The sequence below is a fragment of the Pseudophryne corroboree genome, chromosome 9 (assembly GCF_028390025.1).
Source record: "Pseudophryne corroboree isolate aPseCor3 chromosome 9, aPseCor3.hap2, whole genome shotgun sequence".
NCBI lineage: Eukaryota > Metazoa > Chordata > Amphibia > Anura > Myobatrachidae > Pseudophryne > Pseudophryne corroboree.
The window spans coordinates 442,277,915-442,294,948 of record NC_086452.1 but is presented as its reverse complement, the minus strand read 5'-3'; the positions used below and the strand labels follow the sequence as shown (position 1 = coordinate 442,294,948).

Here is a 17,034-nt window from a genome sequence, read left to right as displayed (position 1 = left end):
CTGGTTGCGGTACAGTGGTTAGCATTGCTAGCTGGCAGCACAGGTCATGAAATCGGATCCATGTGCATAGCAACTTTATATTCTCTGCGCGTCTGCGTGGGCCACCCCCAGGTCCACACTCACTTACAAAAACTAACTTAGCAAGTCCTCCAATGACCGGACAGGTTTTTTTTTGTGGCCAGGGAGATATTTAAACTGGGCTAAATACTCTATTAATTGGATAAATCCTTGATATTCAGTTTAGTAAAAAGATCAATTGCATCTAAATAGCTAATCCCCCCCCCTCCCCCTCCCTCAATACTTCGGTACAGGAAACGGAGACCTCTACCCACACGTGAAGCAGAAGCCCGTGATGCACGGTCTCTCCGCAGGCAGAATGATCTGCAGCCTGTCTGCGAGGGGGCCAGATTGTGGCTGGAGATGCCTAGACAGAGCAGTGTGTGTTTCCACACATACTCCACCAATCTGCAGCTTCTCAGAACTGACACAGTGTTTGGGTTTCGGCTGAGACTTTCCAAGAAAACCAACAAAGCTGCACAGAAAGAGGATCTCTCTTGCCTGTGTCAGCCCTCCCCGGGCCGCACGCCCCAGCTCAATCATCTCCTTTCTGGACGGTTTGAGAGGACAGGCAGGCAATACACAATACAGGGCAGCTGCCAGACTGCGAGGCTCGGAGCTGCTCTCCCCAGGGAAAGCTGGAGCAGGACTGGTGGGAATGAGCCACCTTGAAGGCAGCCCTGCTTACGCAATATTGGCTGTATCACAGAAGATGTAGTGAATTCATGGAAGGACCTCTCAGCGAGTGACACAGTGGACAATACACACAGAAGCCGATACAAGAAAGTTGGTCCTGCTTTCTTCTATACATAGTAGTTTGCGGATATATTTTTGGTTCAAGAACTTGCATTTAAAAGACGACTTTTCCTAGATTTAATATTAGTGTAAAATTGGCTTAGATTACTTTATTAGATAAAAGATGCAGCGCTCAATCGGGCCTCTGCAAAGCCACAGCTTACTCCGCCCCTTACCCTCAAACGGTATGCGGTTAACATAGCGCTCGTCGGGATCCCGGCTGTCTCAATACCTACGCTGGGATCCCGATGGGGAAACTATACCACTGCTGGAATACCAGCGAGGTAGGTTATTCCCTATATATGGGTGTGCACTACACCCAGAGAGGGAGAATGTAACCTGTCGCTCGCCACCGAGCTCGCAAGAAGCTTCGTTGCGCTCGCTCCCCTGACGGCATCCCAAGCAGCAGGATCACATACCGATCCTCCTCAATCGCCTAGTAGAGAGTGCAAAGTTATTTTTACGTTGTAAAGATCCCCAACAACAATAACAATAATACAAAAAGCACAATTTCTTTATATCAAGGCTATTTTCAGTACAAAGGCGGAACAGAGTGGGGATGTATTTCTCTTGAGCTGCCCCTCTACCTGTGTGCACCTTTCACTAGTCCCAAACTGATGGAGCCACTTGAGTTTGTGCTTTATTTTGTATTCTTTGATCATACAAAGACTGTACCAAGCGTAATAATAATAATAAATAGTGAAAATAGTGTAAAGTCCTGATAACTGGTATGCTGCAGGCACTCCTCTCTGACATTCCAGCCCGATTCAGAGGCCAATGCTGGACGCAGTGGAGTGATTTTTTGCTGCTGCACATGTATGAACGTTGCACTGCACATGCGTCCTGCCTATGCAAAGACGCTGTTGCCATTTCAGACGCACCCACGGAGAACCGCATTGGAAATGCAGTGGGTGTTCCTGGGAAACGGTTATGGGCGGTGTTATGGAGGCAGTGATAGTGGCTGTGTACCCAGACGCTCACATGGTAGACCATGTTTGGGCAGAGAAACTGCACCTGCTATAGGGCTTGCGATGCACCCATCTGTATTACAGCAAATATGGACGCCAAAAGTGGGGGCGTCTCCTTTCTTGCACAATTACGGACGGACATCGGGTAAAGACTTTGTAGCCACATCTGCATAATCCCCAGAACGGCGACTGCAAACAGACGCAGACGCTTCTGCGGCCCCCTCTGAATCCGCCCCATAGGTGTCCAAGCCACTTGGAGTTTCCTGTGCCAAACACTATACAATAAATGACTACACGTGTTTATTAGAGAACAGGGGCACATACAGCACAATTAGACAACCGGCCTCAGCCAGGAATATTCAGCTCAGACATTTCCTACACGGCTATTTCACTTAAGCCAGGTCTTGTCCATAACGTTACAGGCCCTATGAAAGCCAGGAGAAAAATAAATAATGCAGTGTTTGGCGAGAGCAGGGAACACTCCCAGCTGGCAGAAGGCAGCGTCTTAATGTCACCTTCTAGAACCTCAGGAGGGAAACGTCAGACTCCTCGCAGCCCACAGAAGGCCCCTTGGAAATTGGGGCATCTTGTTAACAGCCTGCTCTAATTGCTAGATAAACAAATCGGGCTGCCATCGTCAGAATAGGAGAGTGTGAACTGCGAGCGGGAGGCTGGGGATTAACCAGTGTTCTGCCGAAGCGTGCACACCAATAAGAGAAAAAAAGGAATAAAATAAGAACATTAAAATTATATATATATATATATATATATATATATATATATATATATATATATATCTCTCTCTCTATCTATCTATATCAAGCACAGGTGCGGCACTCGGGCCACGGTTAGCAGCAAAAAATGACAGGCGGAGACTGTGATTGAATTACACAGTCTCCGCCTGTCATTTTTTGCTGCTAACCGTGGCCCGAGTGCCGCACCTGTGCTTGCTATATACTCTCCAATTGTGAGGGCACCGGCTCAAGTTGTTTATGCTGCGGGGAGTGCCGGACTCTGGAATTTCTCTCTCTATATATATATATCTATCTATCTATATATATTTTATACATACATATATACACACACACACACACACACACACACACACACACACACACACACACACACACACACACACACACACCTATACCTATTTTCAAGGCGTTAAAGCAAGATTATGAACTTGAACTTTTTTTCTGGGCTAAAATATTCATGCACACCCCCTACAGCTAGTCACATATGGGGTGCTTAGTATCAGTGGGCCATTTTGGCAACCGCTTCTCCACTAAAATCTAGGCCCTGACCTGGAATTAAAAACACTGGGGCAGATGTATTAAGCCTGGAGAAATGATAAAGCAGTGATAAGTGCAAGGTGATAACGTACCAGCCAATCAGCTCCAATATGTAAATTTACAGTTAGGAGCTGATTGGCTGGTGCGTTATCACCTTCCACTTATCACTGATTTATCACTTCTCCAGGCTTAATACATCTGCCCCACTGTTCCAATTCGGATTAGGCCCCGTTACTACTGGAGCTCTGACTCAAGTTATTACTGGGTCGGCGCCGTTCACACTGCACATGGGTGCAGTCTCTTTTCTGCAGGCGCTTGCAGACGAAATCTCCTAGCGTCGGGAAGTCTGGCTCTCCTCGTGCTGTAAACGGGACCTTTTACACTGAGTCTTACCCGAGTCCTTCCTGGGACCAACCATGGTAGCTACGTAAAAAGGATTGCTGGGTCTCTGGACCTGGGTTCAACACCACTGCAATTTGCTAAATGCCCACATACCTTCCTGGCAAGCCTGGGGCAATTACTGTGGCTAGTAGAGGCCCAAACTCATACTGTAGGATAATAGCCATGGCCTGCTGCATTAACCAGCGCTCCCAGAGAATGATCTGATTGGCTAAAGAAGTACCGGTCAGACACACTGCAGTACTGGGCTGTGATGACGAAGCAGAAAGGTAAGGTACAAAAAATAAATATCAGTAACGTGGCTGGCTACCTTTCATTAACAAATCCTCCCCTGCCCACAGCAGTGTATCACACAGGGTGATATAATCGTTGCGACCAACCGCAGAATACCTGGATCTTTGCCCAAGTCGGTCACACTAATGGGAATCGAAATTGGGTCAATCAGGGACACACAGAAACGTAAACACTGGTCACCTTGCCAGTTCTGATCACATAGGCAGGTTTACACTGCAGCAGCAGCAGCGTGCTGGGCCAGCGGTGATGTGTTTAGAGTGTGCGTCGCGGGGCTAGAGATTCTTCTGCAATCTAATGCCCCCACCCGGTCTCCAGAGGAAGCTGCCCGAGGTGCCGCCGAGGAGAGGCTTTTTTTCCCTCCTTCATTCTCGCCGCTACTTAATCTGGAAAATGGACAAGGCTGCTTGTTCTGTCTGCAGAAGCGTGCCCACACAAACACAGAGAGCATTGTCTAGCAACGTAGCCAGCGACAACCAACCACTGGGGTTAAAGCAATTGCTTTAATTGCAGAGTTACGGGAATATGAAGTAAAAGTTTTCAAGGAACTAATATGCATTTAAAAGAAAGTCGCTGTAACCCACTAACCAGAACATCGTGCTTAGTAAGACGTCTCAATATGGCTGGAAATACTACACACTGTGCTCAATCCAATTAGCCGTGAGTTCATTTGCGGCGCAAGTAAGTGCGGATGCATGCACCTGCGGTACTGCTGGACTCGCAGATTTACAGTTGTAGGCTACATACAAATATCCACAAGTCTGGGGTCATATTAAGCTGTGGGGTGGAGGTGGGGTGGGGTTTTTTTGGTGCCACTGCTGGGGTTTCGACGCCGTTGCAATGGCAACTCGCCCCCTTTGCGGCTTTGACCCAACCGAGTATGACTAAAGGGCTTGGACTTCCCAGTGTAGGAGGGGATTCAGCTTCTATGACAAATAAAGGCAATGGCTATATATTGCATTTATATTAACGTTCGTCCTAGAATATAGAGATTGTTATATTATGACGACAAACAAAGTTTGACTCCTGTGAACATTACAGTATGGAACTTCAAAACTGGATCCGTTTTAGTTTAAATGGTTTTTGAAGCGAATAGGAAGAAAGCGCGCATTTCACGGCCGCTGGTAAGAACCGGTTTGCTTTCTCCAGCATTTCACTTGTAGACAAACTGGAGAATTTCACCTTTACCTGTACATTCCATTAGTTGATGGACAGCATCCTCACACACGCCAACCGTGAAACAAAACATCCTACATGAACCCAGTTTACAGGCTGAATTGCCACGTTTTCCTGTAAAGCGGCTGCTACTGACAACAAAGCAGCCGCTAGGGCTCTGACTCCACAGATAAGTATTTGGAATAGAATGCGATGCTCCGTGCAGCTCTGTGACAAGAATGCCTGGAATGCAGTTAACAAGAGGACGGAAAGAATAAACCTGCTTTTTTATCTCGGTACTTGTGGGGGGGGGGCAGTAGAGGAGGCAGAAAATTCTAACATTTGTAAGAAAACAAATAAACGCCCCGCGTTACTCACCGTTTACAACCGCATCACATTTTTTCTCTGTTTCCACCACTTTCTGCTTTATTGCCTAAACAAATGCAGGGAGAAGACTTTAATGCAGAAGGTACTGACACTCAGAGCATGCAGATAATTGGAGCACGGCTGTGAGCAGAAGAAAAAAAATAAGTAAAGAAATGGGCGATTTTCAATTACTAGTAAAAATAAAGGCTTTATCTGTGTGGTGCCCGGTCCTCTCCAACCACCTACACCCCATGGTATCCCTTTGGACTCCCTATGGACCAGAAAATTAATTATATATATAAATGGGACATGCAGGGGGGGGCTTCTGAAATGCAGTAAATGTGGGGTGTAGTACAAAATGTTGACTTTCAGATCGCCAGAAGGGCGACATTCAGGGCCGGACTGGGACTAAAAGTAGGCCCTGGCATTTTCGAAGCACACAGGCCCACCTCTGTGACTCCTCCCCTTACTATTCCTGACTCCTCCCACTTATTAGTCTATGCTCTTACAAATATAATTTATATTCTAACAACATACAAGCGTCCAATACACACAACCAGTGGTTGAAGAGGAAATTTTTAAGTGGGGGTATGGAAATGTGAAGTTTGTAATTATGCGCGCTCGCGCTCCGGAAAATGGGGTGTGGCCACTCAAAAGGGGGCGTGGCCTTCAGTGTAGTTTACCACACCATACACCCCTTATACGCATTATGCACCACAATAGTAGGACCGCTTATTCTATCTAGTACTGGTGCCTCTTTCACATTATACCACACAGTATGAGCCAAAATTTAAATTATATGCCCCCAATAGTGCAGTGCCAGATACACAATTGCCCCGACAGTGCCAGATCCACAAATGCCCCCACAGTGCCAGATCCACAAATGCCCCCACAGTGCCAGATCCACAAATGCCCCCACAGTGCCAGATCCACAAATGCCCCCACAGTGCCAGGTAAACAATTGCCCCCACAGTGCCAAGTAAACAATTGCCCCCACAGTGCCAAGTAAACAATTGCCCCCACAGTGCCAGGTATACAAATGCCCCACAGTGCCAGCCAGGTATACAATTGCCCCCACAGCAGCCAGTGCTGCAGCTGCTTACCGCTGCTGCTCCTCCTCCGGGCTCCGGCTGTGAGGGACGGGTGAGTCAGGAGAGGTAGCGCCCGCCAGCGCGGCTGTGTCTGGCGCGTCGGCGTATAGCGGACTTCGTTCAAACCAGCCGCCAGTTCGTGAGCCAATCAGAGCTCGCGAACCGGCGGCTTCTGATTGACTGCCGGTCCGCGAGCTCCGATTGGCTTGTGAAACGGCGGCTGGTTTGAAGTCCGCTATACGCCGCCGCGCCAGACACAGCCGCGCTGGCGGGCGCTCTCCTCTCCTGACAGCTGAGACATGCTGCCGCCGGACTGAGCGGCAGCGTGTCTCAGTCAGCGCTGGATCGGCCCACGTGGCCATCGGCCCTTCTGGCATTTGCAAGAAGTGCCAGATGGCCAGTCCGGCCCTGGCGACATTGTGTATGTCAACAGTCTGTACCTCGACTATGCAGTTTTGCTTTGGTGTGGAGTGTATCCCTAAAATTGTGGTGGAGAGATCTTCTGTGAACAGTCTAATGTCGACACTGAGTGTCAACGCTCTGAACCTAAATGTGAACTGCAGGAACCACAAATGGAGGGGGTTAGGGATATAAAGGAGAAATATAACTATTAGGTGGGAATTCAGTTGCCCACTGTAAATTACCACGGGGGAGGGGGGCGCTACAGACTATTCAGCTGAATGCTTGCATTTCCCCAATAGCCCTTCTTAACGCCCATTGAAGTATTGCTTAAAACATACAGACACATTTGGCTTTGTTAAACAGGTTAAATATCTCATGCATTGTGAATTAAAACACTGGAACAAGCCCACAGAGTGTCCGGCCCCCTCGGACACATTTCTAAAACTGGTCTGGAGGTGAGGCATAGAGGAGGAACTAGACACTAATAAATTTCAAGTGCCGGCTCCTCTATTCCACCTGTCTATACCCCACTGTAAAAAGACTCCAGTATCCCCTATGGAATCTGTGAAAAGGTTTTTATCAGTAAGTACCAAACTCCAGTTTTTATATAAGTTTAAAAAAAATTGAGCGAATCACAGCTATGATCAGGTCGGAATGACCCCCAAAGCACCAGCCAATCAGCTCCTAACTGCTATGTCACAGGCGGTGTTTGAAAAATGACAGTTATAAGCTGATTGGCTGGTGCTTTCTCTCCATCCAAGGCTTAGTAAATAGACCCCTGTATTACATTGAGATACTGAGCAGTATATTTGGGACACGTGGCACTGAGCCACAATCAATTACAGCAAATTGATGGCAGTGGCAGAACTGGAAAACCTGCACAGCACATTGGCAGCAGTGGTAATACCAGATAACCTGCACTGCAGTGGTGTCATCGCCCACCATCTCCGCATTGAGAAGTAGATGTATGAAGCAGTGATGAGAGTAGAGAAGTGTGCCATGGCAACCAATCAGCTGTGAAGTAACATTTATCAAGTGCATTCTATAAAATGACACGAAGCAGCTGATTGGTTGCCATGGCACACTTTACTCTTATTACTGCTTCATACGTCTATCCGAGTCACTACTTCATTCCAGAGACCAGTAGCGGCAGCAACGCGGGGACGCTCTAAGCCTCGGTTAACAGACAGATACAAACCGTAGCTGTGTGCTCGCCACGCTGTGGGCTCGGTGACTGTGCGCTCGCCACAGGCTCTATTCCCACTCCATGGATGTCGTTGACACCCACGAGTGAGAATAGACGTTCGGGATCCCAGCGTCTGCATAAACGCATCCAGCTGAAATACACCATTACACTGTCGAGTGTTGAGATACAGAACTTTTGGGACTTGTCATATTCAAATACAGGTGAGCAAACCATACAGCAGGACATACAGTACCTGCAACATATCAATAACACCATTAAAACACTTTCCAATGATTTGTGACTGAAGTGTTTGCTTGAATAGACTTCTGCTCCCTAACTTGGGGGGGGGGTGTCATTCCGAGTTGATCGCTCGCTAGCTATTTTTTGCAGCGCTGCGAACAGATAGTCGCCGCCCATAGGGGAGTGTATTTTCACTTTACATGTGTGCGAACGCCTGTGCAGCAGAGTGGTACAAAAAAGTTTTTGTGCAGTTTCTGAGTAGCTCAGAACTTACTCAGCCGCTGCGATCACATCAGCCTGTCCGGGCCCGGAATTGACGTCAGACACCCGCCCTGCAAATGCTTTGACACACCTGCGTTTTTCCAACCACTCCCAGAAAACGGTCAGTTGACGCCCACAAACGGCTTCTTCCTGTCAATCTCCATGTGATCGGCTGTGTGAATGGATTCTTAGTAAAATCCATCGCTCAGCAATGATCTTTGTACCCGTACGACGCGCCTGCGCAATAGTGACCTGATCGCAGCAAAACAATCCTAGTGTGCGATCAGGTCTGAATGACCCCTTTATGTACTAACAGTGATACAGTAACAAGTCAGTGAGACATTCCGACTAGTGCACCGAAATATCCACTGACCGTTTGCAGAGTATTATTTGTTAATAATACACTGTTTATACATGTGTTTAATGTGCATTTATTAATTCTGGATTGTAAGTAGTAATAAAAAAATAAGAATTTACTTACAGATAATTCTATTTCTCATAGTCCGTAGTGGATGCTGGGGACTCCGAAAGGACCATGGGGAATAGCGGCTCCGCAGGAGACTGGGCACAAAGTAAAAGCTTTAGGACTAGCTGGTGTGCACTGGCTCCTCCCCCTATGACCCTCCTCCAAGCCTCAGTTAGAATACTGTGCCCGGACGAGCGTACACAATAAGGAAGGATATTGAATCCCGGGTAAGACTCATACCAGCCACACCAATCACACCGTACAACTTGTGATCTGAACCCAGTTAACAGCATGATAACAGAAGGAGCCTCTGAAAAGATGGCTCACAACAATAATAACCCGATTTTTGTAACAATAACTATGTACAAGTAATGCAGACAATCCGCACTTGGGATGGGCGCCCAGCATCCACTACGGACTATGAGAAATAGAATTATCGGTAAGTAAATTCTTATTTTCTCTAACGTCCTAGTGGATGCTGGGGACTCCGAAAGGACCATGGGGATTATACCAAAGCTCCCAAACGGGCGGGAGAGTGCGGATGACTCTGCAGCACCGAATGAGAGAACTCCAGGTCCTCCTCAGCCAGGGTATCAAATTTGTAGAATTTAGCAAACGTGTTTGCCCCTGACCAAGTAGCTGCTCGGCAAAGTTGTAAAGCCGAGACCCCTCGGGCAGCCGCCCAAGATGAGCCCACTTTCCGTGTGGAATGGGCTTTTACAGATTTTGGCTGTGGCAGGCCTGCCACAGAATGTGCAAGCTGAATTGTACTACAAATCCAACGAGCAACCGTCTGCTTAGAAGCAGGAGCACCCAGCTTGTTGGGTGCATACAGGATAAACAGCGAATCAGATTTCCTGACTCCAGCCGTCCTGGAAACATATATTTTCAGGGCCCTGACTACGTCCAGCAACTTGGAATCCTCCAAGACCCTAGTAGCCACAGGCACCACAATATGCTGGTTTAAGTGAAATGCTGAAACCACCTTAGGGAGAAATTGAGGACGAGTCCTCAATTCTGCCCTGTCCGTATGAAAAATTAGGTAAGGGCTTTTATAGGATAAAGCCGCCAATTCTGAGACACGCCTGGCTGAAGCCAGGGCTAACAGCATTACCACTTTCCATGTGAGATATTTTAAATCCACAGTGGTGAGTGGTTCAAACCAATGTGATTTTAGGAATCCCAAAACTACATTGAGATCCCAAGGTGCCACTGGAGGCACAAAAGGAGGCTGTATATGCAGTACTCCCTTGACAAACGTCTGAACTTCAGGAACAGAAGCCAGTTCTTTTTGGAAGAATATTGACAGGGCCGAAATTTGAACCTTAATGGACCCTAATTTTAGGCCCATAGACAGTCCTGTTTGCAGGAAATGCAGGAAACGACCCAGTTGAAATTCCTCTGTAGGGGCCTTCCTGGCCTCGCACCACGCAACATATTTACGCCAAATACGGTGATAATGTTGTATGGTTACATCCTTCCTGGCTTTGATCAGGGTAGGGATGACTTCATCCGGAATGCCTTTTTCCTTCAGGATCCGGCGTTCAACCGCCATGCCGTCAAACGCAGCCGCGGTAAGTCTTGGAACAGACATGGTCCCTGCTGGAGCAGGTCCTTTCTTAGAGGTAGAGGCCACGGGTCTTCCGTGAGCATCTCTTGAATTTCCGGGTACCAAGTCCTTCTTGGCCAATCCGGAGCCACGAGTATAGTCTTTACTCCTCTCCTTCTTATGATTCTCAGTACTTTTGGTATGAGAGGAAGAGGAGGGAACACATACACCGACTGGTACACCCACGGTGTTACCAGAGCGTCTACAGCTATTGCCTGAGGGTCCCTTGACCTGGCGCAATATCTGTCCAGTTTTTTGTTGAGGCGGGACGCCATCATGTCCACCTTTGGTTTTTCCCAACGGTTCACAATCATGTGGAAGACTTCTGGGTGAAGATCGTGTCTGCTGAGGAAGTCTGCTTCCCAGTTGTCCACTCCCGGAATGAACACTGCTGACAGTGATATCACATGATTCTCCGCCCAGCGAAGAATCCTTGCCACTTCCATCATTGCCCTCCTGCTTCTTGTGCCGCCCTGTCTGTTTACGTGGGCGACTGCCGTGATGTTGTCCGACTGGATCAACACCGGCTGACCCTGAAGCAGAGGTCTTGCCTGACTTAGGGCATTGTAAATGGCCCTTAGTTCCAGGATATTTATGTGAAGTGACGTTTCCATGCTTGACCACAAGCCCTGGAAATTTCTTCCCTGTGTGACTGCTCCCCAGCCTCTCAGGCTGGCATCCGTGGTCACCAGGACCCAATCCTGAATGCCGAATCTGCGGCCCTCTAGGAGATGAGCACTCTGTAACCACCACAGGAGAGACACCCTTGTCCTTGGAGACAGGGTTATCCGCTGATGCATTTGAAGATGCGATCCGGACCATTTGTCCAGCGGTTCCCACTGAAAAGTTCTTGCGTGGAATCTGCCGAATGGAATCGCTTCGTAAGAAGCCACCATCTTTCCCAGGACATTGTGCATTGATGTACTGACACTTGGCCTGGTCTTAGGAGGTTCCTGACTAGGTCGGATAACTCCTTGGCTTTCTCCTCCGGGAGAAACACCTTTTTCTGTACTGTGTCCAGAATCATCCCTAGGAACAGCAGACGTGTCGTCGGAATCAGCTGCGATTTTGGAATATTTAGAATCCATCCATGCTGTCGTAGTACTACTTGAGATAGTGCTACTCCGACCTCTAACTGTTCTCTGGACCTTGCCCTTATCAGGAGATCGTCCAAGTAAGGGATAATTAAGACGCCTTTTCTTCGAAGAAGAATCATCATTTCGGCCATTACCTTGGTAAAGACCCGGGGTGCCGTGGACAATCCAAACGGCAGCGTCTGAAACGGATAGTGACAGTTCTGTACCACAAACCTGAGGTACCCTTGGTGAGAAGGGCAAATTGGGACATGGAGGTAAGCATCCTTGATGTCCAGAGACACCATATAGTCCCCTTCTTCCAGGTTCGCTATCACTGCTCTGAGTGACTCCATCTTGAACTTGAACCTTTTTATGTAAGTGTTCAAGGATTTCAGATTTAAAATGGGTCTCACCGAGCCGTCCGGCTTCGGTACCACAAACAGCGTGGAATAATACCCCTTTCCCTGTTGTAGGAGGGGTACCTTGATTATCACCTGCTGGGAATACAGCTTGTGAATGGCTTCCAATACCGCCTCCCTGTCGGGGGGAGACGTTGGTAAAGCAGACTTCAGGAACCGGCGAGGGGGAGACGTCTCGAATTCCAATTTGTACCCCTGAGATACTACCTGCAGGATCCAGGGGTCCACTTGCGAGTGAGCCCACTGCGCGCTGAAATTCTTGAGACGGGCCCCCACCGTGCCTGAGTCCGCTTGTAAGGCCCCAGCGTCATGCTGAGGACTTGGCAGAAGCGGGGGAGGGCTTCTGTTCGTGGGAAGAGGCTGTTTGCTGCAGTCTTTTTCCCCTTCCTCTGCCCCGGGGCAGATATGAGTGGCCTTTTGCCCGCTTACCCTTATGGGGACGAAAGGACTGAGCCTGAAAAGACGGTATCGTTTTCTGCTGCGAGGTGACTTGGGGTAAAAAGGTGGATTTTCCAGCCGTTGCCGTGGCCACCAGGTCCGATAGACCGACCCCAAATAACTCCTCCCCTTTATACGGCAATACTTCCATATGCCGTTTGGAATTCGCATCCCCTGACCACTGTCGCGTCCATAATCCTCTTCTGGCAGAAATGGACATCGCACTTACTCTTGATGCCAGAGTGCAAATATCCCTCTGTGCATCTCGCATATACAGAAATGCATCCTTTAAATGCTCTATAGTCAATAATATATTGTCCCTGTCCAGGGTATCAATATTTTCTGTCAGGGAATCCGACCAAGCCACCCCAGCACTGCACATCCAGGCTGAGGCGATTGCTGGTCGCAGTATAATACCAGTATGTGTGTATATACTTTTAAGGATATTTTCCAGCTTCCTATCAGCTGGTTCCTTGAGGGCGGCCGTATCAGGAGACGGTAACGCCACTTGTTTTGATAAGCGTGTGAGCGCCTTATCTACGCTAGGGGGTGTTTTCCAACGCGCCCTAACCTCTGGCGGGAAAGGGTATAATGCCAATAATTTTTTATAAATTAGCAGTTATTTATCGGGGGAAACCCACGCTTCATCACACACCTCATTTAATTCATCTGATTCAGGAAAAAATAAGAATTTACTCACCGGTAATTCTGTTTCTCGTAGTCCGTAGTGGATGCTGGGAACTCCGTAAGGACCATGGGAATAGCGGGCTCCGAAGGAGGCTGGGCACTCTAGAAAGATCTTAGACTACCTGGTGTGCACTGGCTCCTCCCACTATGACCCTCCTCCAAGCCTCAGTTAGGTACTGTGCCCGGACGAGCGTACACAATAAGGAAGGATTTTGAATCCCGGGTAAGACTCATACCAGCCACACCAATCACACCGAACAACTCGTGATATGAAACACAGTTAACAGTATGAAACGATAGAGCCTCTCAACAGATGGCTCAACAATAACCCGATTTAGTTAACAATAACTATGTACAAGTATTGCAGATAGACCGCACTTGGGATGGGCGCCCAGCATCCAGTACGGACTACGAGAAACAGAATTACCGGTGAGTAAATTCTTATTTTCTCTAACGTCCTAGTGGATGCTGGGAACTCCGTAAGGACCATGGGGATTATACCAAAGCTCCCAAACGGGCGGGAGAGTGCGGATGACTCTGCAGCACCGAATGAAAGAACTCCAGGTCCTCCTCAGCCAGGGTATCAAATTTATAGAATTTTGCAAACGTGTTTGCCCCTGACCAAGTAGCTGCTCGGCAAAGTTGTAAAGCCGAGACCCCTCGGGCAGCCGCCCAAGATGAGCCCACCTTCCTTGTGGAATGGGCATTGACAGATTTAGGCTGTGGCAGGCCTGCCACAGTATGTGCAAGCTGAATTGTACTACAAATCCAACGAGCAATAGTCTGCTTAGAAGCAGGAGCACCCAGCTTGTTGGGTGCATATAGGATAAACAGCGAGTCAGATTTTCTGACTCCAGCCGTCCTGGAAACATATATTTTCAGGGCCCTGACAACGTCTAGCAACTTGGAGTCCTCCAAATCCTTAGTAGCCGCAGGCACCACAATAGGCTGGTTCAGGTGAAACGCTGACACCACCTTAGGGAGAAACTGGGGACGAGTCCTCAATTCTGCCCTATCCATATGGAAAATCAGATAAGGGCTTTTACATGATAAAGCCGCCAATTCTGACACTCGCCTGGCTGATGCCAGGGCCAATAACATGACCACTTTCCACGTGAGATATTTCAGATCCACGGTTTTTAGTGGCTCAAACCAATGTGATTTCAAGAAATTCAACATCACGTTGAGATCCCACGGTGCCACAGGAGGCACAAATGGGGGCTGAATATGCAGCACTCCTTTCACAAATGTCTGAACTTCAGGTACTGAAGCTAGTTCCTTTTGAAAGAAAATCGACAGAGCCGAGATCTGTACTTTAATGGAGCCTAGTTTTAGGCCCATATTCACTCCTGCTTGCAGGAAATGCAGAAATCGACCCAGTTGAAATTCCTCTGTCGGGGCCTTTTTGGCCTCGCACCATGCAACATATTTCCGCCATATGCGGTGATAATGTTTTGCCGTAACATCTTTCCTGGCTTTAATAAGCGTAGGAATGACTTCCTCCGGAATGCCCTTTTCCTTCAGGATCCGGCGTTCAACCGCCATGCCGTCAAACGCAGCCGCGGTAAGTCTTGGAACAGACAGGGGCCCTGCTGTAGCAGGTCCTGTCTGAGCGGCAGGGACCAAGGGTCCTCTGAGATCATCTCTTGAAGTTCCGGGTACCACGCTCTTCTTGGCCAATCCGGAACCACGAGAATTGTGTTTACTCCTCGCTTTCTTATTATTCTCAGTACCTTTGGTATGAGAGGTAGAGGAGGGAACACATACACTGACCGGTACACCCACGGTGTCACTAGGGCGTCCACCGCTATCGCCTGAGGGTCTCTTGACCTGGCGCAATACTTCTCTAGTTTTTTGTTTATGCGGGACGCCATCATGTCCACCTGTGGACGACCCCATTGATTTACAATCATTTGGAAGACTTCTGGATGAAGTCCCCACTCTCCCAGGTGGAGGTCGTGCCTGCTGAGAAAGTCTGCTTCCCAGTTGTCCACTCCCGGGATGAACACTGCTGACAGTGCTAGTACATGATTCTCCGCCCATCGGAGAATTTTTGTGGCTTCTGCCATCGCCGTCCTGCTTCTTGTGCCGCCCTGTCGATTCACATGGGCGACTGCCGTGATGTTGTCTGACTGGATCAGCACCGGCTGGTGTAGGAGCAGGGATTTTGCTTGACTTAGGGCATTGTAAATGGCCCTTAGTTCCAGAATATTTATGTGAAGGGCAGTCTCCTGACTTGACCATAGTCCCTGGAAATTTCTTCCCTTTGTGACTGCCCCCCAGCCTCGTAGGCTGGCATCCGTGGTCACCAGGACCCAGTCCTGTATGCCGAATCTGCGGCCCTCCAGAAAATGAGCACTGTTCAGCCACCACAGAAGAGACACCCTGGTTCGTGGAGACAGGGTTATTAAACGATGCATCTGAAGATGCGATCCGGACCACTTGTCCAACAGGTTCCACTGAAAGATTCTGGCATGGAACCTGCCGAATGGAATTGCTTCGTAAGAAGCTACCATCTTTCCCAGGACCCGCGTGCAGTGATGCACCGATACCTGTTTTGGTTTTAGGAGGTCTTTGACTAGAGAAGACAACTCCCTGGCTTTCTCCTCCGGGAGAAACACTTTTTTCTGGGCCGTGTCCAGAATCATTCCCAGGAACATTAGACGTGTCGTGGGGACCAGCTGTGACTTTGGGATATTCAGAATCCAACCGTGCTGGCTCAGCACTTCCTGAGATAGTGCTACTCCCACTAACAACTGTTCCTTGGATCGTGCCTTTATTAGGAGATCGTCCAAGTATGGGATAATTAAAACTCCCTTTTTTCGAAGGAGTATCATCATTTCCGCCATAACCTTTGTAAATACCCTCGGTGCCGTGGAGAGTCCAAACGGCAGCGTCTGGAATTGGTAATGGCAATCCTGTACCACAAATCTGAGGTACTCCTGGTGAGAATTGTAAATGGGGACATGCAGGTAAGCATCCTTGATGTCCAGGGATACCATGTAATCCCCCTCGTCCAGGCTTGCAATAACCGCCCTGAGCGATTCCATCTTGAACTTGAATTTTTTTATGTATGTGTTCAAGGACTTCAAATTTAGAATGGGTCTCACCGAACCGTCCGGTTTCGGTACCACAAATAGTGTGGAATAGTAACCCCGGCCTTGTTGAAGTAGGGGTACCTTGATTATCACCTGCTGGGAATACAGCTTGTGAATTGCCGCTAGCACTGCCTCCCTGTCTGAGGGAGCAATCGGCAAGGCGGATTTTAGGAAACAGCCTGTATCCCTGAGATACTATTTGAAGGATCCAGGGATCCACCTGTGAGCGAACCCACTGATCGCTGAAATTCCTGAGGCGGGCCCCCACCGTACCTGGCTCCGCTTGTGAAGCCCCACCGTCATGCGGCGGACTTGGAAGAGGAAGCGGGGGAGGACTTTTGTTCCTGGGAACCTGCTGTTTGCTGCAGCCTTTTTCCCCTGCCTCTTGACAGAAAAGACCCTCCTTTTCCCCGCTTGTTTTTCTGGGATCGAAAGGACTGAACCTGATAAAATGGCGCCTTCTTAGGCTGTGAGGGGACATGGGGTAAAAATGCTGACTTCCCAGACGTTGCTGTGGAAACTAGGTCGGAGAGACCATCCCCAAATAATTCCTCCCCTTTATAAGGCAAAACTTCCATGTGCCTTTTGGAATCTGCATCTCCAGTCCACTGGCGAGTCCATAAGCATCTCCTAGCAGAGATAGATAGTGCACTTACTTTAGATGCCAGCCGGCAGATTTCCCTCTGTGCATCTCTCATGTATAAGACTGAGTCTTTTATATGGTCAATTGTTAACAGG

General features: G+C 48.5%; 1 protein-coding gene across 1 annotated transcript in view; it reads right to left on the bottom strand.

Annotated features, from left to right (window-relative positions):
• The window catches only part of QARS1 (glutaminyl-tRNA synthetase 1), a 179,830-nt gene that overhangs the window by 65,203 nt on the left and 97,593 nt on the right, over nt 1–17,034 (bottom strand). The window contains exon 7 of the mRNA XM_063941120.1: nt 5,336–5,390. Coding sequence (XP_063797190.1) covers nt 5,336–5,390 — 55 coding nt within the window. The remainder of the gene's footprint in view (nt 1–5,335; nt 5,391–17,034) is intronic.